Source organism: Amphiura filiformis, unplaced genomic scaffold (genome assembly GCF_039555335.1).
Source record: "Amphiura filiformis unplaced genomic scaffold, Afil_fr2py scaffold_597, whole genome shotgun sequence".
NCBI classification, from domain to species: Eukaryota; Metazoa; Echinodermata; class Ophiuroidea; order Amphilepidida; family Amphiuridae; genus Amphiura; species Amphiura filiformis.
This window is the reverse complement of record NW_027306061.1, coordinates 958,136-981,879: the sequence shown is the minus strand read 5'-3', so window position 1 is coordinate 981,879 and position 23,744 is coordinate 958,136. Positions and strand designations below refer to the sequence as shown.

The 23,744-nt window shown below is 36.7% G+C and overlaps 1 protein-coding gene across 1 annotated transcript in view; it reads right to left on the bottom strand.

The window, feature by feature from the left end:
• Positions 1-23,744, bottom strand: part of LOC140145740 (stomatin-like) — a 286,314-nt gene that overhangs the window by 51,958 nt on the left and 210,612 nt on the right. Inside the window, exons 2-3 of the mRNA XM_072167420.1 lie at positions 22,798-22,904; positions 20,981-21,053 (exon numbers count right to left, since the gene is read on the bottom strand). Of these exons, the coding sequence (XP_072023521.1) occupies positions 20,981-21,053; positions 22,798-22,904 (180 nt within the window). The remainder of the gene's footprint in view (positions 1-20,980; positions 21,054-22,797; positions 22,905-23,744) is intronic.

Sequence of the window (23,744 nt, the reverse complement as noted above, 5' to 3'; positions counted from 1 at the left end):
TGTTCTGTAATCTAGAATAAATTAAGCTTTAAGAAGACTCTTGACCAATGGTCAATATACTACTTGAGTCTACCTGAAGAGGATATCAAACAAACACATACTCAAGATGGCACTGACCCATCTACAGGTTTTCTCAAGCTCTGTGTTTTTGCTGTAAGGTTCAGTAAGTGTTAGCATGGTGAAACAGAACATGTGGATCGCATGGGCTATTGAATTTGAAATCCATACACCCCTATGGAAGACATAATGATACCATCAGTCCTCTGCTATCTTCAGTAGATAACGCCTTTGAAACATAGTACTAGTAATCTTCTGCATAACACTCCTAATAACAGAAGAATACCTTTGACTTTCATAAAAACAAATTAACCATTAACTATCACTTATTAACAGTGAGGCAGCAGGGTCCATTGGCGTAGATCCTGGTCGGGGATGAATCCCCCATTATATTTTGATAAGGGGGATGCCTGTATGCCTGTATGTGGGTTTCTGATTTTTTGCACACTTTGTGCAACTTTGTTCCACTTTTGCACCATATCATAATTTTAGTTTCAATATGGCAACAGTTTTCGGCATTTGCACCATAAACTTATTCTGTCACAAAAGGTGCAAAGATGCTGCATTCACTATACTTCAAGAAATTTTTCCAACTACATTCCCCCATGTCAAAAAGAAATCTATGTTTTTCTTTATAACATAATATCAATTTTGACACAACATCTTATTTTGACTGCTCAAATTTTTGACAGCCTATCTAATATTTTGACCTTACCATGACATGGTCAATTTGTTTTTATCATTTTTATGAAAGTCAAAGTAATTATACCGCTTTGAGTCCTCTAAGATCTGGAAAAAGGCGCTATATAAAGATGTCATCAGCAGTTGTTTGGCGACATCACTTCACTATAATGATGACGTTTCTGATGATCTTGACCCTACTTCTTCCAGGGATCAAAGAAGTTATCAAATTCTGAGTCTACCAGCCGTAAGCATTGTTCTTTCACTCCATTCAGACCTCAGGTCTATTTCCTGATTGGGATGTCTTCGAAATCCTGCCTAGAGAGGTCCCTAGGCTCCCATCAAGATTCTTACTGCCATCTACGTACTGACGTCATCTCTGCTCAAGTGACATCATCACATATCGAAAGTGGATCTTCTAATTTGGATATGAGAAAAAAAAACAGCTGATGAAGCCCACGGTTGGGTAAAACAACTCCTGGTGAGTACAATAACACTGGTATTGTACAAATCGTAATTCGCTCTCAGTTTTCATGTCTGTTATGTTTAGTAGACAGCGTTTTATAATATTTTTTAAAAAGAGGCAAACTTTGCTTCGTTTTCATCATAATTGCTATTACTAAAGACCAATTCTGGTTGGATTTCTATGCCGTGAGCTAATCATTAGTTCATAATTTCCTCAAAACATTAAGCGTATGTTCATATTAGGCGCATCTTTATTATCACTAATACGAATTCTGAATGCATGTCTATACATGTTACCAAGAAGATTAAGGTGGTACTGTCTGATTCCGTGTGGTATTTTCAACTTCCTCATAATTATACAGAGTAGTATAAAGAAAAGTAGCAACAATCAACTCACTAATAAGTGTAAACAAAAATGACCTGTGAAATTGCCAAAATTTTGAGATATAAATATTTTAACATAACATAATAAATACATAAACAATATAGAAAAGAAATCCTAAATGATAGGCTTTGGGAAGCTTGAAAATCTATGATCCCTACCAGCCTTTCTTACAGTGCCTCTAATTGGTTAATTACATGACATAATTATCTTAATAACCAATCAAAATAGAGCTTTCTTTGAGTAAATTTAAGCTTAATCCCATGTCCAATTCTTACCATATCTCTGATTGGTTCAATACATGATATAACCCTCATTTAACCAATCAAAATAGTTGTTAGAAGCCGATATCTTGGCCGGTACATCAAGTGCCCATGGTGCTAGACATGGTAACATACCGTAAAACCCCGTCTACAAGGATATACCCAAGAAACGCCCTCAATAAAATTGGTTGCTTGTTGTATTTGGAGTTTGAGCAAATAATACTGGCACTGGGTGGCTATGCATTCCATCTAAGTATGTTGTAACACCAATCAATTGTATTGACATAATAACGACTGTTTCGTATATATCAGGATCGTATAGCTCAATTGATAGAGCGTCAGACTTTGGAACTGAAGACATGCTGAAGAGAGCATGGTCCGGGCACCGGTTCCGCTTTTTTCATTCTCGTTTATTTTTACCTTTTGACATGTTCTTTTTATCTTTCTTCAAATCTACCTTTCTACTTTTAATTTTAGGTGCGTTTTTGTTTTTTGTTTTTAGTTTTTTTTATAGTTTTTTTTAGTAATTTTGTGGTTTTATAGAAACTAGTAAAAGCATTTATTCTAAATAATAGCGAAACCCACGGTTAGACAGATGTGTTGTAACTACTTGTCTGTCCTCGTTTTTGCAATAAAACCTATGTTGCACCTTTGTGCCATCCCAATTCTTGAGGTAGGGTGCGTTTTTGGCTTAAGCACGATTTTGTTTCTACTTGAAATGAAATCAAAATAAATATTGTTCTGTTGCCACAATTGCAGTTTTTTAAATAAAAAAAAATAGATGAGGAATAATAATTATTCCATATTTGAATCTATTGTCCCATCAAGAATAGAGTGTCTTCAAAAACTTCAATCAATTCATCTGACAAAGGAAACTATTCTGGTCATTCAATTTTGTTTCGCTTGCACCTGTTATATCACAGGCGTTGGTAGAGAAGGCACACTTCTCTTGTCTTCACCGAAGTAGTGATGTAAACACTAACATGATTAATTACCATAGCTAGCAATGGACATACACTATTTTTTGTTCCACTTGAACCCATACTATCAGTCCAAGAGAACGCCAAATATGGATCAGGAGTATTACATAATAATACCCTGCTATGACAATAGCTGCACTAGGTTAATCGTATAATCTCCTTATGTGGTTAGCATGGCTGGGCCAGGAAATCCACAAGGTCAGCCAATGTATGTACATGTATTCGGTACATGTGCCATATCTTTACAATGGGTGATAAATTTCTGGTTTGTTTTATTTCAAAACGCAACATTCGATATTCTAAAGCTTGGTCCAAATCCAAGAGAAGAACCAACTCTAGTAATTTATGTGGTTTCAAATTATATCCCGGTGTCGTCACTTAACATTGACTATGTGTACGCATGATCGTTCCCAATTTCGGGAAAAAAGGGGTTATTTTTAAACAATGTTCGCGAACATAAAATGTTCGCGATGTTTAAAAAATAGGGTTGTTTTTGACGACGGTGTACTCAAAATTAAGAAATAGGGTATATTTTGTGAATCATGATAATGTTGAAATCCCAAGAAATCTTACTATTTACTCCCGGATTTCACTTTTGTGAAACTTTTTTGCCCTCCTAATATCCCGGCCTAATACACGCTAGACTCGGTTTTATTTGTTTCATGGTTTGTTTACACCCATTACATCACTGGGGACTTACCCAGTTTGGCCGCTGATTCCATGGGACTTAAAAAGTTTGCGTCTGACGTCAGGGCAAAGGCGGAGCGTGATTGGTTGCTGACCTGCGCAGTACAGCATCTTTGGTCTGGTAATCAGGATGTTATCGCAAACTAGTCTTCTTAATTTGGTCTTCAATTTTATCAGTGTGTTTAATTTTTTGTCAGTCAGTATGTATTGGTCACATTCAAACTTTATTTTGCAAAAAAAAAAAAAAAAAAACCGGGAGGAAAGATTACATTGTTGATAACTGTCATTGCTGTATCATAAAAAACACATGATGCATCCTATTGGATGTATTTGTATATATTTTTCTGTTATTTTCCTCATTTATTAAAAGAACAACCCTCAGAAAAGAAAATGAATCAGAACAAGTGTTTTTGTGTGTGTTCTTGAAATGTTAAAAAAGGGATACTTTTGTAAAAGTGTACTTGAAATGCAAAAAATAGGGGTATTGTTTAAGGCTAATTTGTACCCGTTTTTGAGTAAAATAGGGGTAAAAAATGACGAAAATGTTCTTGCAACTGCGCAAAATAAGGGGGTATTTTTGACTTAGGGAACGATCATGCGTTACACCTTTGAATGTTAAGTGACGACACCGGGATTATATCAGACGTTGCCTTTTTGATAGAAATGGTGTTTGTTGATGTGCACAGTTTCCCATTAGATCATAACATGCTGTTGTACATCCAAGGTCAAAGGTCTTTTAATCCATATTTGGCGTTGTTCTGGGACTGACTATAGGCTATTCGCTGTCGATGTGACGTAATTAATCGGATTAACTGTGATAGGTATTGATGGATGCAAGTTCGATTATATAGCCCTGCACTTCATCGTTCACGTGGCACCTATGCATTAAACCATAGTTGTCAAAGAAATGCTAATCACTCGCCATGTAAGATTAGTATTTATGAAAAGAGTGGTATTCAATCTATGTTTGGTGACATACGCGGGTGATTAGTGCAATCTGCTTGATGGTAGTTATTGCGATTATTACGCCACCGACAGCGAATTGTAGTATAGACGAATCCAACAAGCCAAGTGATGGTCAGAATTTATTAAGCCATTATACGCTGGTGAAGTTGCATAATTAATCGGATTAATTACCATAGCAATAGGTGAAAACAATTTTGAACATATCGCGCTGCGCTACAAGCAGGTTACACTCATCACCTGTACTGTGTATGTCTGCAATCATAGATTGAATACAATACTGGTCTTTTCAAAGATCTTACAGGTGTAGCATGATATGGTTCAATGAAGAGGTACCGCCTGAACGTATCAGTGTATAACGCGGTATATTCAAAAATTGTTTTCACCTATTGCTATGGTAGTTAATCCGATTATTACGTAACTTCGCCAGCGTATTGGAATAAAACAGGAGGATGTGAGTTCATAAGGGCAATGGCGGGGATAGGTCACAATCGATGTGGAGAGATGAGAGGTCCGACCAACAGCCATAGCGATTCAACTAATTCCAGCGGACGGTCTGTGGCTAGTAAGGAATCGTCTTTGACCACATGCGCAGATCTGTCTCGTCAGGAAGATATTTAATATCCCGAATTTATAATAGGCCTATGCCTACCAGTTCCATCGTATAACCGATCTGCTAGAGAATATTTGTTACCATGTTTAATAAATTCGTATTTATCGTATAATAAAATGTAGCCAAATGTATATTATGTGTCACACGGTTTTCTGCTGAACCACTAGCAGGCTATGTTACCACATCTATGACAATGACAAAGGTGAATTTTGATGATTTTTACGATCGTCCAGATGAGCAAATCACTGAATGGGTCTTTAGTTCCCTCCTCTCCTTATCCTGCCAATATTATATGAATCAAAGAAAAATAAAGAAAAAATAAAATTAAACAAGAAAAAAAGACAAAGAAAAGAAACAATAAAAGAAAAACAATAGAATAAATTAAACTAAATATGAAAAAAAAATGATCACGAAAGGAGTCTTTAGAAAATGCAAGAAAATATAAATGAAAAGTTTGAACAATATTTTGTTTATAAAAGTTTGTGTGACCATGATGAGGCTCGAACTCACCATCTTCCGATCTAAAGAACCAAAGTCTTATGCCTTGCCAAGTGAGCTATGCTCGTGAGATGCGGAATAAAGATAAAATAATACATTGTATACCTGCTTGTGTCGGTAAATGATTTGCTCAAATTCCATAATGATATAATATTGTGGAGGGCGCTAGCGTGAAATATGCTATCATCACAGTCGCTTCTATTCCTTATAGACGGGTTTCTACGGTATTGGTAGTTCAGAATGAAATAAGAGTTACCAAATTACTGTCACATCTAGACATCTTATTATAGAGTGAAAATGCACTTTTGAAGTAGAATTGTGTCACATGCAATCCATTATGTTAAATCACAGATATGGATAATAGTGGCAACTCAAATTAAGAGTAACATGGCATAAGATATGCACTACAATTCTTATCCTAAACAAAACATTTTCCCCTATTGCACGGAAGAAGCCAAAGAGACCAGACTTAAAGCATCAATGTAACTTTTCCATAAAAATAGATTTGTATTTCTATTCCACAAAAGGCTAGTTTTGCCAGCACTTTTTACAGGGTCTGAGTATTACAAAATACTATATACATGATATCCCGGTGGGGTCACTCCCTGGCAGGGGGGACGCATAGGACCGTTACCACAAGTACAAATTACCCCCTTTTGCAGTCGATTTCAAGGACAAATCATGATATTTTACCCCTTTTTACTCCAAAACAAGGACAAAATGGTACTCTGAAACACCCCTATTTTTTAGATTCGAAGACACATTTGCAATTTTGACCCTATTTCAACATTTCAAGGAAGGGATTTTTAGGCCTATGAATGTTTTTTTTCAGTAATTAACAAGGGCATCACAGAATTCAAGTAGTAGTACCCCTTGCATATAAATCAGAACCGAGAACAATATTGATCACGGGATGAGTGCAAAGTATAGGAAACCAAATTTATTCCTGTGATTTTTTTTATGGCCACGGGATCAGGAGAAAATAATAAGAACCCCTTTTTCAATTTCGCAGACATTTGTGCAATTAAACACCCCTACTTTTTCCAATTTCACGGACAATTTTGTCCGCGGACATGCCCTAAAAATGACCCCTTTTTCCTTGATTTTGGTAACGATCGTGCGGTCAGTATTGCAAGTTGAGTGACCCCACCGGGCATGATATATGCACTGCGCTTGTGTGCATCTCACGTGATGTGATGACACAATCACTCTAAAGCATGCTTTCGTTGGCCCGACCAAGCTTTCGCCGACATAGTTCTTGGCATGGGAGGGGTCTAAGGTTCAAATCCCACCAAAGCAAACATCTTCTTTATTTGTGTGATCTCTCTTTATTCCTTCCTTTTCCCCTTTCAGTCAATAAAAATTCCTTCAGGTGTTAGGGTTAATGTACCATTAAAATCATGTAAATATCACAATTTGAGGGCCTCCTCCTTACCAAATGTTACAATTTGGCTTTAAATTAGAGAGTCCGGAATCAGAATATTAGTGTATATATTTTTTCATGCTGATTCCAATAATATGGTCATAAAAATTTACAATTCTGAAATTTTAGAATTTTAGGGAAAAAAAATGAAACTTGTCGTCTGCAGACGACACCGTGTGGTGAAATTAATTTGTTTGTTTGTTTACTTGTTTATATTTTTCTTCCTAGTGGTTGTTTTTTGCTTTGTTTGGCTTGTTTGTTTTTCTCTATTTGTGTATTTATTTGTTTGTTTGCTTGCTTGTTTGTTGTTCAAAATAATATTATATAATATCAGTCCGTTCACACCCACACGATCCAACCCGGAGACATGACGTCAACAATATCAGACATTCTATAATCAATAATTCACACTAAACTCTTCTATAAGAAAATAATCCCCTGTAAATATTTATTACCCACCTTCATATGATACCTAGAGTGTCAGTAATTAGTGTAAACAAAAGTGGTTAATTCTGTCATCATGTGTAAACTAGATACACTGTGACACAGCTAGCGTGTGCGGTAGCAGCGGAGATTAACGCATGCATGAAATTTGACATTTTGAAGAAACTGGAATCTGTCTGATGCTGCAATGATTAGTTTTATTGATATCATGTAGATTTCTACAAAGTGTTTCAAAAATCATATTCCTGTGGAAATATGAGATATTAAAGAATGGGCGTGTTTCATTGCATGTTTTTTCTGTGAGGATCAAGTGACATGGATGTCTTACACTGCATGTGTGGAATTCAGGGGCCTAGAGAGTGAAGAGGGAGTGTGTAGATCCATGGAAGTATACAACACACACAAAAGGATGAAATCAAACTCGACCGTCGCCGGTTCCGTCACTTGGAGCCAGTTTCTATTGTTCTAAACAATGGAATGCTATTCAATTGCCAGTAACCACTGGTCAACTGTCAGTCGAGTTTTGTTTTCATCCCAAACACAATGATAATAAATAACACAATTTCTGTTGGAGATTGGGGGTTGTTCGAAAAATCATTAAAACTATGTCAAGTTCCCTGGACCCTGCCACTGTTGTTCTTTCACTGGACTCTATTAAGGTTAAGCAGCATCTGTACCCCTAGCAAACAGTAGTCAGGATGGTATCTGACCAAGAAAATTTACTCTTAAATTACATTTTTCTGAATAAAGCAATTATTAATATAACACAGAAGCAGTGTAGCCATGAACAAAAGCAGATGATTAATGCACCTTCCCCTGGAGCTAATTAGCATCAGTACCCCCACGCACACATACACCATGACCACCACCCTATCACAACATCTTTCTTGTATTAAAAAAAAAAAAGCTGGTAGCCTAATGGATAAGGCATCCGTCTAGATATCGGAAGGTCGTGGGTTCGATTCCCATGCCGGCACATTCCCTTGCTTTTTTTTCAAGTTGAGTTGTGTGCCGGTCGGGATTTGTGTTTATTTGTTGTCATGTTTAATTGTAACACTTTGGGTTGGTTAAACTGTTCACTCTTTCTTATTAAATATATTCAGTTTCCTCTTGTAGCGAGCAATCGTTCCCCATTGTGTTTATTTGTTCTTGTGCAGGATGCGTATCCCCATTACCTACTTTACTTATAATTATACTGGGGAAACGATTAAGCATCAATAATGATCTCCTGCACATGCGCACTTGCGTAATACTTGTGTGTGTGTATTGTATACCATGACTGCTATAACATTAGACCCAGCTTTAACCACCGTTTATCAGTGGGAGCTGGTAGCCTAATGGATAAGGCATCCGTCTAGATATCGGAAGGTCGTGGGTTCGATTCCCATGCCGGCACATTCCCTTGCTTTTTTTTCAAGTTGAGTTGTGTGCCGGTCGGGATTTGTGTTTATTTGTTGTCATGTTTAATTGTAACACTTTGGGTTGGTTAAACTGTTCACTCTTTCTTAAAAAAAATTGCTATCTACCAAAGATAGCAAAAATAAACATGCACTCATTGCACCAACTAGCCTTAGTACCCTCGCCCCTCACACATCTCCCCAAATCAAAATCTCATTGGCTTTCTTATATTTAGAAATTGGTATCTACCAAAGATAGTGAAAATTGCTCACAAGATTAAAGTGATTAATCCAGGTGATTAATACCCTCCTCCCTCCAAGACACCAACTACCCTCAATATTCCCCACCACACACCATGACTCCCAAAATCAAAATCACACAGTTCTTGTATTCAGAAATTGCTATCTACCAAAGATAGCAAAAATAAACACAGACTCATTGCTCATAAGACCGATGTGCTCATTATAAACACACACCGATAATGTCAACAAATCAGTCCATCTGAAAAGGGTATTTAATCGAAATCTCTGAGTCTGCTGTATTTAAAGTAAATTGACTATATTTTGTATACACTGCATTTAAACATAGCCGCAAGCGATCTTGTTTTTCTACTTTTGTCCCATAAATCAGTACTTGTTATTTGCTGGTGAACATCTGATGTGCAATGACAGGTTGTTTTTCCTCTTTTGTGAACCAAATAAGTCATCAGTGAATTGAATGCTTTTTAACTGTTTCAGAGCTGTCTTGATCAATATGTTGCCTGTAGGGCAACAATTAGGGGTGTTACCGGGATTTATTTGAGGGGGGGGGGCAGGTTTTGAAAAGAAGTGAACCCCCTCCCCTCAAAGTGGACCTTTTCCCAAAGTTTTGGACTTTTTAGACTATAAGAAAGCATAGAGAACCTAAATTGTTTCCTCACTACGATTGCAAATGGGCAAATTTGGGACCTTTTTGGGTGCTTGTGTTCAACTATTGTTATGTGATATTTTGATGAATCATCACTCTTGACACTTGACGCCTAGGGTGTCAAGAGTGACATCAAGTGTGTCAAGAGTGACACTAAGGGTGTCAAGAGTTAAGATACAGAGTTAAAACAGCAATAACAAGTTGGATGAATAAATAATATCTGAAAAATTGATATTATTTTGTTATATCGCAAATTATGCCTCATTTTCTACATTTAACCTTTTTTGGGACACTAGGTATAACGAATAAGATAGCTAAATTGTACACAATAGATCACCCTGTATATCAATCATGTTATGTCATAATTGACCGCTATTATGTAAAATGCCATGGTTAATGGAATGTAAAATGAATAAGATGAGTTAATTATAATAGCTTTTTCATGCTCAAGGCCAATTTTGTCAGATATAAGGTATGCAAGCACTTTAAATCAATTCAATGATTATTTTACTTAAGGTAATACACTATTTTAAAGTGTTGCGATTTGGTAGTCCTCAACATCTTGCGAATGGTAGTGAGCTTTGGCAAAAATTGCATTGCTCATTTCCTTGCGAGCGTGTAGAAGAATTCAAATATCACAGAAATACTTTTGTACAATGTAGGTCCTGTGGTTCTTGAGTTATGTTGTAAAGAGGGCTGAAACACCAACACTTTTGTAAAATGTACATAACTCATTAACAACAATAAATTAAGCAAGTTTTCAAAATATTTGATTTGTAGAATGAACTTTTGCAAAACATCAAAGTGTTAATTTTAATAATATATTGATTTAGACAATAAAAATCGATTTTTTTGGCTGCTTCGACCAACAATACCGTATCTACTCTTAATTCATTTTTTAAGCAAAATGTATCAGCAAGCCCTGATAAAGTAGGTTATAGAAAATCCACATAATCACAATGGCCGATTCCAGTTAAAATCCATACATTCCCTGTAGAAGACATGACCTTAATCCTCATGATCCTGTGTGGAAGATTAAGGTCATACCTTCTATAGAGGCAGTGCCATAGCTAGGGGTTTGTGGCCTAGGGCAAAGATGTATAATGGCACCCCGGGGGGGGCACTCAATTATTTTTTTGGGTAGGGATGTGCCACCGCCAGTTTCGAACTTGAGGTCTAAGGAACTGATCGGCTGGTCAAAAAGGGGGGTCTTGGGAACTGTTTGACCGGCCAAAAGGGGGTCTTTGGAACTGATCAGCCGCCAAAATCTGAAAAATCTTTTTTATTTTTCTATGCTGGCCAAACCAGGGTTCAATTTTGTTGTTTTTTGCCACAGATTTTTGAAGGAATCGATTTCACTTTGAATTGTGCATTAAATTATTAAATCAGGAAAACCATTAATGCAAAATAGGTCTGTTTGGCCTATTACGATGAAAATCTCAGCAAAGCAAAACAGCATTCAAATCAAATTACTAGACCCTGCAGACCTACAATCTATGCTATTAGCCTACTGATAATTATAGCAGCAGCTAGCAGCACTACAAAAAAGCCCACCATAAAAACAAAAGGCCCACAAAAATATTTTTTTCAGTGCCGAAAAGTAAACTGCATGAGATGATTGAGTGAAGTGTGCAGAATTTGACACCATTCCACTAGACCAGTAGATCGTAAATTACCTTTTAATTCACTGTTATGGCCAGCTGCAAGGATGTGCACACAATTATTATTTGAGGTACTTTTCCTCATATTTGGCAATTTTATTCCCAAAAGAAATCTCAAAATCATTTATTTCTAGCAAAATGTTCATCAGCTAGCTTCAGCTGAAGGCATCGGCATCGCGGCAGGCACTCGACAGTGCAGTGCTGTTTATAAACAACAAACCAGTGTTGCCACTACTAAAGGAGCCCAAAATCCCGCCCAAAGTTCACCTTACTCCTAATACAATGTGTTTCAATGGGGAAGAAATTTATGGAAAATTCCCTTTGAAGTTTTTGAGCTCGCTTAAAAGTAGCTTTTGGGCTTGAAATAGTAGGACAGAAAACACGCCTGTCAAGATGCCAATGAGAGCGGAAATCGATGATCTGAGGGTCTATGGAATGGCTAGAAAATTTTCGGGGCTTCAGAGCGGGCAATCAATAAATTCAGAGAGTCTAAGGAACGGCTAGCGGCTCTGAAAAAGGGGGTCGTCGCCGCGGCACATACCCGTATAGCTGGGAAATGTGAGTGCCCCCCCCCGGGAATGGCACCTCCCCCTCCCGCACCCATTTTTGAAACAATTGCGTGCGGAGCGCACAAAAATTTGCAAACACCACTTTAATGAAATTTGATTACAATAAAGCTGAATTTTGGTTTTAAAATGATCTTTCAAATGACTATTTGTGCTGAAATGCTCTTGAAGTGCATGAAAATTTTAACTTTCACCGCTTGGAGAGCACTGAATTGATCCATCGTCATTTCGGCGCCCCCTGAATGTGGCGCCAGGGGCACATTGCCTCCCTTGCCCCCTAGTTACGCCACGCCCCTACATAGACATTCCTTTGTTACTGATAAGCATTTGCAAAGCTATGGTGCATTTTGCAGAAAACCCCATTGAATTTGGCCAACCGGTTCAAAAGATGTGAACAGTTAAAAAGTTTCCAAAACAGTAGGAAACAAAAGGAAATACTTCCTTCATTTGGCTGTATCTCAAAATCAGTGTTTCTGGCTTCTGACTGATTTTGCTTGATCACATCACAAATTATATACTGAGTCAACAATAATGATAAGCAAAAATTATAAAATATATTTGATATGCAAGGATTTTGTTTTCATTTCGTGTACTAGACAAACAAGTTGAACGAGGACTTATCTTGTGCTGGTTTGGTGATGATGAGACTGGTGACCTTTTAAGCTCTTTTAAATTTAACCTTCTCGCGTAGTTATCATATACATTCAAAATATAAAAAATTCACAATTTTTTTACACAAGTTTCTGAATTTTGAATTTACCGCTCATATTTAGAATCTTCATGAAAATGGCATTAAAATGAGTACAAACATAACTAGTATTGGTTCAGTGGTTCTTAAAACTGATGTTAATTTAGATGGGGAATAAATGGAATTCATATTTTGTCTTGCAATATTAATATCAGCATGACCAGGCAGGCAAAGCAACAATGGCCTTGGCCAACTGCATGGGTAAGCTACTTTTGGATTAGACCACGGTTGCTAAACACTCTTGGCAAATCATTGACAAGTTCCCAATTTTCTTTTAACCATTGGTTTCTGTGGGAGAGGATACAAATGAAAGTCACAGAGCCAAACGTTGAAAAGTAGCCCAATTTGTTTTTAACCATCGGCTTCTAGGAGACAAGACGTGGTCAAAAGCTGATGGGAAATTTTCAAGTCACCCAATTGGGCTAACAAATTGGGGGCTTGGCAACTGGGTACAATATACTGATGCAGAAATCTATCAACACAAAATGGATTATGCTTTATATATCTTATTTTTAGTAACTTAAGGGATCTAAAATGGCGTTTATTGCGTTTCGACAGTATTTTTGTGGGACATGAGAGCACCTCAGACCTATCGAATTGCATTCTGAATCTGAAGCATGTCTTTCTGATATCAAATAATTTTCATTTTTGAAAATCACAATATAATAAATTTTATGACAAATTATAAAAATTTGATATTTTTCAAATTTTTGATATATAACAGTCCTCGAAGTAAATTATATAAATCTAATGATATATTCTTAAAGTGTATGTAGCAGGGAGGAAAAGCCGACGGTCAATTGAAAATTTTGACCTTTCATATTGAAGATATAGATTTTTTTCCCAAAAAGACCTAATTTTTTTTGGTGTTTTGGGAAAAAAAATCCATATCTTCAATACGAAAGGTCAAAATTTTGAATTGATCGTCGACATTTCATCCCACCTACATATACGTTAAGTATAAATCATCAGATTTATAAAGTTTACCAGTACTGTTAAATATCAAAAATATCAATTTTAATGATTTGCCATAAAATGTGTATTAAATTGCTAATTTCAAAAACCTAAATTATTTGATATCAGAATGACATTCTTCGTATTCAGAATGCAATTCGATATGTCTGATGTGCTCTAATGTCCCACAATAAATACTGTCGAAACGTTCATACCCCAGCCCTTAATGGATTCATAATATCGATCGGCAAAGCTGCATGGTGAAAAATTATGTTTATTATCATTGATTCATGTTTAAAAATGTTAGGGCCTAAGACAAAAGAGAAAAAAAAATTGTATTGAAAGACTTATCAGTCTAATGTGTGTTAGACCTGGGGTACTAACTGCTAAATTATCAGCCTAGAGCTTCTAAGAACTATTTTGATTGGTTAGAAAGAGGCATAGATCATATATTGAGCCAATCAGAGATAAGGTCAGAATGGCCAATGTCTGAAGGTGGGAAAGCTTAAAAGTGCTAAGAGATCTCAAAGCACTATTTTGATTACTCAGTTTATTATATCATGTCATTAACCAATCAGAGGCACTGTAACGGCTTGAGATGGAGTTCAGTTGTAAATAAGAGTTATAATTAAATCTCATCTAACATCATTTTAAAATTAAAATTTTATCAAATTTAAATCTCAATGCTATGAATCAAAGCATAAGTCTAATGTATCAATGGCTACCTTCAATTAAGGATTCTGAAATGCTTCATGATGTATTACAAATGATATGAAATGAATGGTGACAATGCTTTTCGAAATGAAATATAAAATTAAATAAGTATTGCTTTACCTGCACAACCGATTCTTTTGTTCTGCAAGGCTCACTCAGTCATTTAATGAGGCAATACAAACGATCGAAATTGGTGTTGAAATGAGCAAAATTTTGAGTTACACCTTTTCAGTGTAAACATTTTTTCTCAGCCAAATGAAAAGCAATATTTTTTTTTTCTTCAGTAATGTCAGTTAAAAACTTGGTGCTTGAATATACATTTTTTTTTAAATCCTGGTGTTAAAATTAAGCATCAAATTGTGTCTTTTAGTGTGATATTTTTGCTAATCAACCTTTTAGCTTTTCAAAGTAATATAGTTCGCTAATGAAGGATTTTCCCCAACTTTCTAAAGCACATCACCGTGAGCTATATATCATAGTTTTGTCAGAATTTCCGTTTTGATTTCACCATCTTTCACTGTCGGCTGAAATTTCTAAATCAACACGTGAAATCTAAAGGCTAGTACTAGCATTGTGGATCGATATCCCTGGGTTTAATAGGAATACCGGCATGGCTATAGTGTTGCCAGAACTTCAATATAGCAAAGAAATTCCCAGACCTATAGCGCTCCTACTGATCATGTTTAACCAGAACACCCAATTGGGGATTTAATCGCTGGTCGGGCAATTTGCTTTCAATGAAAAATTGACCTGGATAACAACAAAGGAAATATCGACTATTTCAGCTGGTTGCTCTCGAGATAAAAGTACTCACCATTGCCTACTTTTACTTAGTTTGACATTTTCGGACCATGAATGGAAAAAGGGTAAAACAAAAGCGGAAATTCTGACAAAACTATAACATATAGACCCACACGATGTGCTTTACAGAGGTGGGAAATATCTTTCTTTAGCAAACTATGTTAGTTTGAGACGCTAAAACATGAATTCCGTAAAAAGCTCGCAGGTGAATTCAAGGCCTATAAAAATCAAAAATATCACACTAAAAGACACAATTTGATGCTTAATTTTAACACCAGGATTAAAAAAAAATGTATATTCAAGCACCAAGTTTTTAACTGACATTACTGAAGAAAAAAAATATTGCTTTATATTTGACCGAGAAAATTAATTTCATAGCAAAAGGTGTATCTCTGAATTGTGCTGATTTTTACATGTATCGATCGACTTTTAGCGCGACTAAGCATTTCTAAAGAATTGGTTGTCCAGGCGGCAGACTGCACCCAACTGAACCTACCAGAAAAAGGTTGTCATGGAAACAAAAGCAATTTTTCTTGGTCATTGTTAGGAGCAAAATGTCCATTGCTAATGTGTTAATGCATCCCAATGGCAATGTGTAAATACATATAATTCATGGTACATCACATCAAGTTATTCCAGTTGAAATACATACACCCACTACAGAAAGCATTCCCTTAATCACCAGAGCTATAAAGGGAGTATGAATTTCAAATGGGGTTACCTGAATAGGTGACTCCAAATCTACACCCCCATGTGTGGGAGATTAAGATCATGTCTTCTTTAGGGGTGTACAAATATCAACTGGAATAGCACATTTCACTTGAAAGTTAACAATTAAATGGACTTCATCAACTTCATATTTCTTATTTAATTTTTAGGGCAAATTAAATCATTTTGGCCTTTGCCCCACCTACCCTTTCCAAAGGTGCCTTTCATTGGTTGTGGATTTAGGGTTTAGGGTCTAGGATTAAAGTAAAGTAAGGAATTATCAGGGCTAGGATTATCATTTAAAGGCCATGAAAAAGGTTAGGATTAGGGCTTAAAGGATAAGGTAAGGATTAGGGCTATCCTATGATCAGCTCATAATGAGCGAGAATTAATTGTTTTTTGTTACTCCACCTATCAATAAACCTGCGGTCAATAAAGTCAAATAAATTCACATAAATGTGTGCCGCAAAGTGCAATTCTCGGATGTGCTGTGCCCAGCTGTGTGTACGCCATTCTATATAAATCTATGATGTAATTAGGTTATGAGGCCCACCTGATTAAAAGCTGATTATAGTATGGGATTATTATTAATTGGTTTTAGGGTAGAGTTGTAAAGGATACAATAGTTGCATTCACATTGTCGTACATACACCCGGCAGAACTTGGTCGGTGCAGGTTTGCCTTTCTTAGCCAATCAGAAACGGCGAATACAAGTTACCATTCAGGCAGACTTTTTGTGCGGAGGGAGCATAACCACCGGAGGGAGCATAACCACTCAGTTTAAAAAATCTAAAATTACATTTTTGATGATAACTGTCCAGTTTCAAATGTGATGGGTCACAAATATTTTCCCTCCAGGGGCATTATTTATTCAGTTTTTCACAATTGGAGTGTCAGGATGATGTGAGCTCTACACTGAGACCTGTCTAATGGAGTTTAAAGAGATAATATGTGACATGATCGGATCCCGTGCAGACGAAAGTCAGCAATAATTAATTTGGGATACATGCAACAATAAGGAGCAGAAAACAATAAAAAAAATGTTTAAAAAAATGGACATATAAATTGATCACAACTTTGCAACTAAAGTGTGGACTTGGAGATTTCAATGTTAGTAAGCTGAGCAGGTCAACCAGGGCCGTAAGCTAGAGGGGGTATGGGGGGGGTGACACCCCAATACACAATTTTGTCAGCAAAAATTTACTGTTATTGTCAAAACCATGTGATTGTCAGCAAATGTAGTCAAAGCTATAGTCGGCAAGTCATATAAAAGATTAATGTGTTACGCAATTGTGCTGTTGTTATGTAATAGAGCTATTGTTAATGTTATAGTAGTTACTAATTTTTAAAAATTTGTTCAAAAAATTTTAACCGTCCCCTTCCCCCACAGATTCTTGAGCGCCGTCCTGGCTAAAAAAAATTGGGTCTACAATTCACAAATTATTTACATTGGCAAAACATGCTGTACACCCCCCGAATCATATTGGTCTAGCGACCCCCCTGAGGTCAACAGGTCAAAGAGTAACAACTAAATTGTCAAGATTTCCAACGTTGGTTTTAAGTTCATTACATGTGCCATTTTTAGAGCTTTATTTTGATGAAAATTCCATCATAATTGGACTTGTGGTTCCAGACTCCAGAGATTATTTTACTGTTGCTCAGAACAATAAAACACAAAGGAAGTTGAATACTATTATTGGCTGTATCTTAAAATCAATATTAGCGACAAATAACTCATTTAGCTTGATCACATCACATATGTGACGTGTCATGTCAAAAGCAGACACTTTTGGGCAGGTTATGAATTTTGAGGTTTTTACATATATCTTAAATATAGAGATATTTTGCTCCACAACACAGTTTTCCCCAATGAAATCTGACATTCCTATGTGAAGATATTGAGTTCGTAAGTTATGGTATTATAAAATTGGAAATTGAGATATCGGCCTTTAAAGATATTATTGACAATGTTGAGAGTAGGAATTAACTTCAAAAATGTCACAAAAAATACAAGATGCCAGTTATATTCCGGTCTGAAACTATCAGACAATATTTTTAACATTAATAACATCACAAATTAGCAACAAACCCAAATTGTAAAAAAATCGCCCGCCTTATTTCTCCATTTACGATCCTGCCCAAAAGTGTCTGCTTTGACATGACACGTCACATATGTCACCCAATTTGATCCACTCAGGCCTAAGTTGGAAATTTTGAAAATTGAGTTGCCACCATTACTAACTTGCTCAGTACATACAATTACTGATGTTGAATCCCCAGGTCTCTTGTTTACTTGGTTGCAAATTTATGAACCTTATGTCCATTTTCTTATGTTTTTTATTGCTTTTTCTCCTCATTTTTTGCCTTTATCTCGGTTTCATCTGGTCACATATTGTGTTACGTATGAAAGATTTGAGCTGAGAAAACATAATTCTTCATTTAATTTCTGTTCCACCCAAATCATAACACTGGCATGTAAATAGTAAGGTGTAATTGGATGTATTTTTCCAATATAAGATGTAATATTTTACACATACAGAACAGAACACCATTGTAATATCTTAATTACAATTTAACACTCTCCATGCGGGTGTCGACTGCAGACGACAAGTTTTAAGAAAAATGCTAAAAAAATTTAAAAATGCAGAATTGTAAATTTGCATGACCATATTTGGAATCAGAATGAAAAATGCATTAAAATGAGTAGAAACAAGCCTAGTATTGGTTCAGTTGTTCTTGAGATAACTCTTAATATTTTGAGAAAATATCTCAAAACTTGGACTTTTTATGTTGAAGCTTTATAGCTAGCATTCAGAGCATGAATTGAAAGCCTGACATGTAATAAATCAGTGAATATGTCAGAGCTGACAGGGGCTCAAATGAAATCACTCGCAGTCAATGGTCACGAGCTATTATATGTAAATATTCAGTTATTGTGCTGCATGTGATAATATGTGACACGTACCTGCATGTATGAAACCCAGAACATGTGAACAATTTTACTTTTTGTCATTTTGATATAGATGAAAAGATTAGAAAATACAGCTCTTAATAGTGCATGACCAGATCGACAGCCTCATCATAACACTTTTTCCTCTTAAATGAAGATTTTTGCATCAAAAGAAAGTTAGTTTTCTCATAATGCCCGTGAAATTTTAGGCCTGAAATATGTTCCATTTAGATGTTGTGAACAAATAAGTGATAGCCTCATCTCCTATTGAACATGTTTTTGCTTCTAATAATAATAAAACCGCTAGTGTAATTTATCTCAAAAATTTGGTAGATTATTTTGATACAATCCTCAATGTGACAAAACACAATATTGGAACACTTTGTCAATGGTTCCTTAAAGGAGCTATTCCAGATGAAATCCATAACCCCCTATAGAAGACATGACCTTAATCTCACACACAGGGGGTGTAGATTTCAAATGGAGTCACCCATTCAGGTAAATAATACTAGAAAAGATGTAATGCTTTAATAGATGACAAACCAGCAGAATGCTATTTTTCTCGAATTACCGACATGACAGACCCAAGTATAAATGCTATCTACGTTACAAAGCACAAAAAGTGACTCACAGGAAATCCCTTCTTGTGCTAAACAGGCCTAGATAAATTATGTTATCTACTGTAGATAAGCGATCCAAATAATGTCCTCTACTGCAAATGACCCATATAGTTGAAAAATAATAACAACAGTACGTACACTTTCATTCACAGAACCACATCTAAATGGGGAAAAAGGTTTGGAATGAAGGCTGATGTGCCCATATTTTGGGATAGCTGTATACTTTGTGGATGGATAGTTTCCTCTTTTACATCCAAGCATAAAAAAGTCTTTAAAATACTGAAATTTGAGGCACATTTTGTGGTTCAAAATAACATCACTGTTGTGTGCTGTATCAAAGATTGGCAGGCTTTATTTAGTTTATGATGCAGTACTGTGAAAAATTTAGCATCTGAACTACTAAACACTTTTTTGTTATAAGCTAGAATATATTATAAACTTTTCACCAAATAATATTTGAAAGCCTCATAAAGTTTTAGTCACAAGAAAATGATGAATTCTTATGTATCTTTTAACACAGACGACGGTGGCCGACAGTCATTTAATGCGGCAACAGCCATTAGTGTAAACAAAACAGACAATATGACGGCAACACTGCCTGCTCTATTGGCCCATTACAGAAAAAAATGCGCAAAATATATTTCCCAGTGCAATGTATACATTTTCACATGAAAATAAATAATTTTGGATTCAAAATGAATGTGAAGAAAAAAATTATCATTGCCGGGAGTGGGAATTGAACTCAGATCACTTGCATGGCAGGCCAAGATACTAACTGTTACACCAATGATAGGCTTACATGGGGAAATTTTCAGTATATATCATAACATATCGTGCGTTATTCATACAAAATATTTAAAAAAACTATACTTACAATGAGGTTCACTGTCGAACCTCAACGTATTTAGACTGATAAAATAGTGCTTGATAACATATATACACTTTTGGAATTATTTGAGACATTTTCGTGTTTACGTGTTAAACCAATGACGACGTCAAAATTCAGTAAATCTTGGCTGGTCCCCCTGTTTTAACACTTAAAAATAGGGAAGTTGATTAGGCGGTGTGTGAGCCCTACACTGCTTGCTTTTTGCGCATTTGTCTCAAAAAGTAATTCAAGCAACTTGAAGCAAGAAATCTTGAAACAACTTAGGTAACAGTTAGTGGTAGGGGGGTGTAACACTTTTGGCCAGAGAAACCAATCATGTTGTTGTGCCCAGGGGCCAGGAAAAAGTACAACTGATTTATGTTTGTATTGTAATTTTTAGCGTTATATTTAATATGTCTGTGTGTATATTTCTTTTTTAATTGACATGGTTTTATACTGCAGGCTATTAATCTACTTTTACCCTATGATACCCAGTATGATTGCAAATGTATCTCATTTACATAAAATAACAAAATTAATACAAAAATATAGTACACACAGTCGCCTTTTGATATATCACATGGTGCATCTAAACTCTACTATATATCTAAATATTCTTGTTCAACTCACCTGGTCCTTTAGCACCTCCAGGCAGTAATCTACCAAGTCTGAATATTACAGCACGTTCATATTCTTGCACCACCTAAAATAAAAACATAGAAATAATTATCAGATATTACGCTGGGAAACTAAGTCAACAAACTCATTAAATTTTGAAGTACTAAAAAAAAAAAAGCCAGAACTGCATCGGTGCTATTAACATTATTGAAAATTGTTCAATATTGATAGTGCTGAATATTTTAATTTGATGAACAATCAAGCCTTGGGGGTTATATACACTACTATTACGCCTGGGGGATGCATGGAAATATGACGAGGAACTACTTCTTTGTAGGCCATCTGATAAACCTGCTTTAAAGTCACTGCAAAATACCAAGTTAGAAGGCAAAAAATGCATTTTGGGGATTGATGCTTTGAAATGGGATGGTTTCTCATATTCTTTAACATTTTGCTTAAATATTACCCAAATTCATCTTCACAATATTGGGTTTTATGAAGTTTGCATACCTGTCCAATGTATCTCTCAGAATCGAGGGCATGCACTGCCATTATAAGAAAATTTTCAGGCCAATTTAAGTTGACCATTTGGCTATTTGGAATCCAAATTACCAATAACCATGAGATGCCATGTAAGAATCCAGCCACATGGACCTATCCCTCTATCTGGCTCCTTCCCCCTCCTTCCCTCCCCTCCCTTCCCCTTCCCTTCCTCTCCATTTAAATTTACCTTAATACAGACACACAGTGATAGGGGGAATGTACACAGAACCAATAACCATGAGATACCAGTAAGAATCCAACCACATGGACCTATCCCTCTATCTGACTCCTTCCCCTCCTTCCTCCCCCCTCCTTCCCTCCCCCCCCTTCCTCTCCATTTACTTACCTTAATACAGACACACAGTGATAGGGGGAATGTACACAGAACCAATAACCATGAGATACCAGTAAGAATCCAACCACATGGACTTATCCCTCTATCTGACTCCTTCCCCTCCTTCCCTCCCCTCCTTCCCTCCCCCTCCCTTCCTCTCCATTTACTTACCTTAATACAGACACACAGTGATAGGGGGAATGTACACAGAACCAATAACCATGAGATGCCAGTAAGAATCCAGCCACATGGACCTATCCCTCTATCTGGCTCCTTCCCCCTCCTTCCCTCCCCTCCCTTCCCCTTCCCTTCCTCTCCATTTAAATTTACCTTAATACAGACACACAGTGATAGGGGGAATGTACACAGAACCAATAACCATGAGATACCAGTAAGAATCCAACCACATGGACCTATCCCTCTATCTGACTCCTTCCCCCTCCTTCCCTCCCCTCCTTCCCTCTTCCTCCCTTCCTCTCCATTTACTTACCTTAATACAGACACACAGTGATAGGAGGAATGTACACAGAACCAATAACCATGAGATGCCAGTAGGAATCCAACCACATGGACCTATCCCTCTATCTGGCTCCTTCCCCTCCTTCCCTCCCCCTCCCTTCCTCTCCATTTACTTACCTTAATACAGACACACAGTGATAGGGGAATGTACACAGAACCAATAACCATGAGATGCCAGTAGGAATCCAACCACATGGACCTATCCCTCTATCTGGCTCCTCCCCCTCCTTCCCTCCCCCTCCTTCCCCCCCCTCCCTTCCTCTCCATTTACTTACCTTAATACAGACCCACAGTGATAGGGGGAATGTACACAGAACCAATAACCATGGGATGCCAGTAAGAATCCAGCAAAATGGACCTATCCCTCTATCTGGCTCCTTGCCCATCCTTCCCTCCCCCTCCCTCCCCCCTCCTTTCCGCTCCATTTACTTACCTTAATACAGACACACAGTGATAGGGGGAATGTACACAGAACCAATAACCATGAGATGCCAGTAAGAATCCAGCCACATGGACCTATCCCTCCGTCTGGCTCCCCGGCTGGAACAAAATAAAACAGAAGGAATCTATTATTGATGGAATATATAAAATGAGGTGTCCCCTACTTCTTCAAAGTCCAGTTCTTACAGTTCTTTCACTTTAAACAAAATAAACCAATGACTGTGCCTAGGAAGTTAGGACTTGGCCTATAATAGACCACTTGACATGTGACATCATTGCCCGTCAGTATGCGCGCAAATTTTAGCAATTTCCATTGTTCTTTGCCCTGCAGTGTGCGTACGCATCATAGTTTGCTCAGGGCACGTGCATTTTAAATCGCCCACCACATTTCATATAGTACAAGAAAGCCATTGAACAGTGTACCGGTTCGTTCAAGCATATTGATAGACCAGTCCCTCGCCTTTGTTGATAAACAATGATATCAAGTGGTCTATAGGGATTGACAATAAGTGTTGTAATGTGTTAGTGAACTGAAAGTAGCATAAGCTTCATAAGCATACAGGAAAGAAACTACAGTAAGCCAAAAAATTCAAGGTACCAGTTATGTTCCCCCCTGTATATCCTAAACAAAGACAGATATATCATAATTGGACCAGAAATTAATAGATGCATCTTTTAGCTTGAATTTAAGACCTCATTTGTTGAAATTGTTGAAGAAATAAAGACACAATGATCCAAAAACCCAAAGACGATTCCAATTTAAAAGTTGCAGTTTGCTACATCGCATGCCCTATTGATTTGTATACAACACGTTCGCTGACAAGTGAACTAGCGCTGTGCTTCCATTGATTAACACGTTAAAACTAGCGTTGTGTTTTCATTTATGAGAACACAAAAGTGCAACTTTTGATTTTGTTTCTTCATTAGGTTTTAGATCAC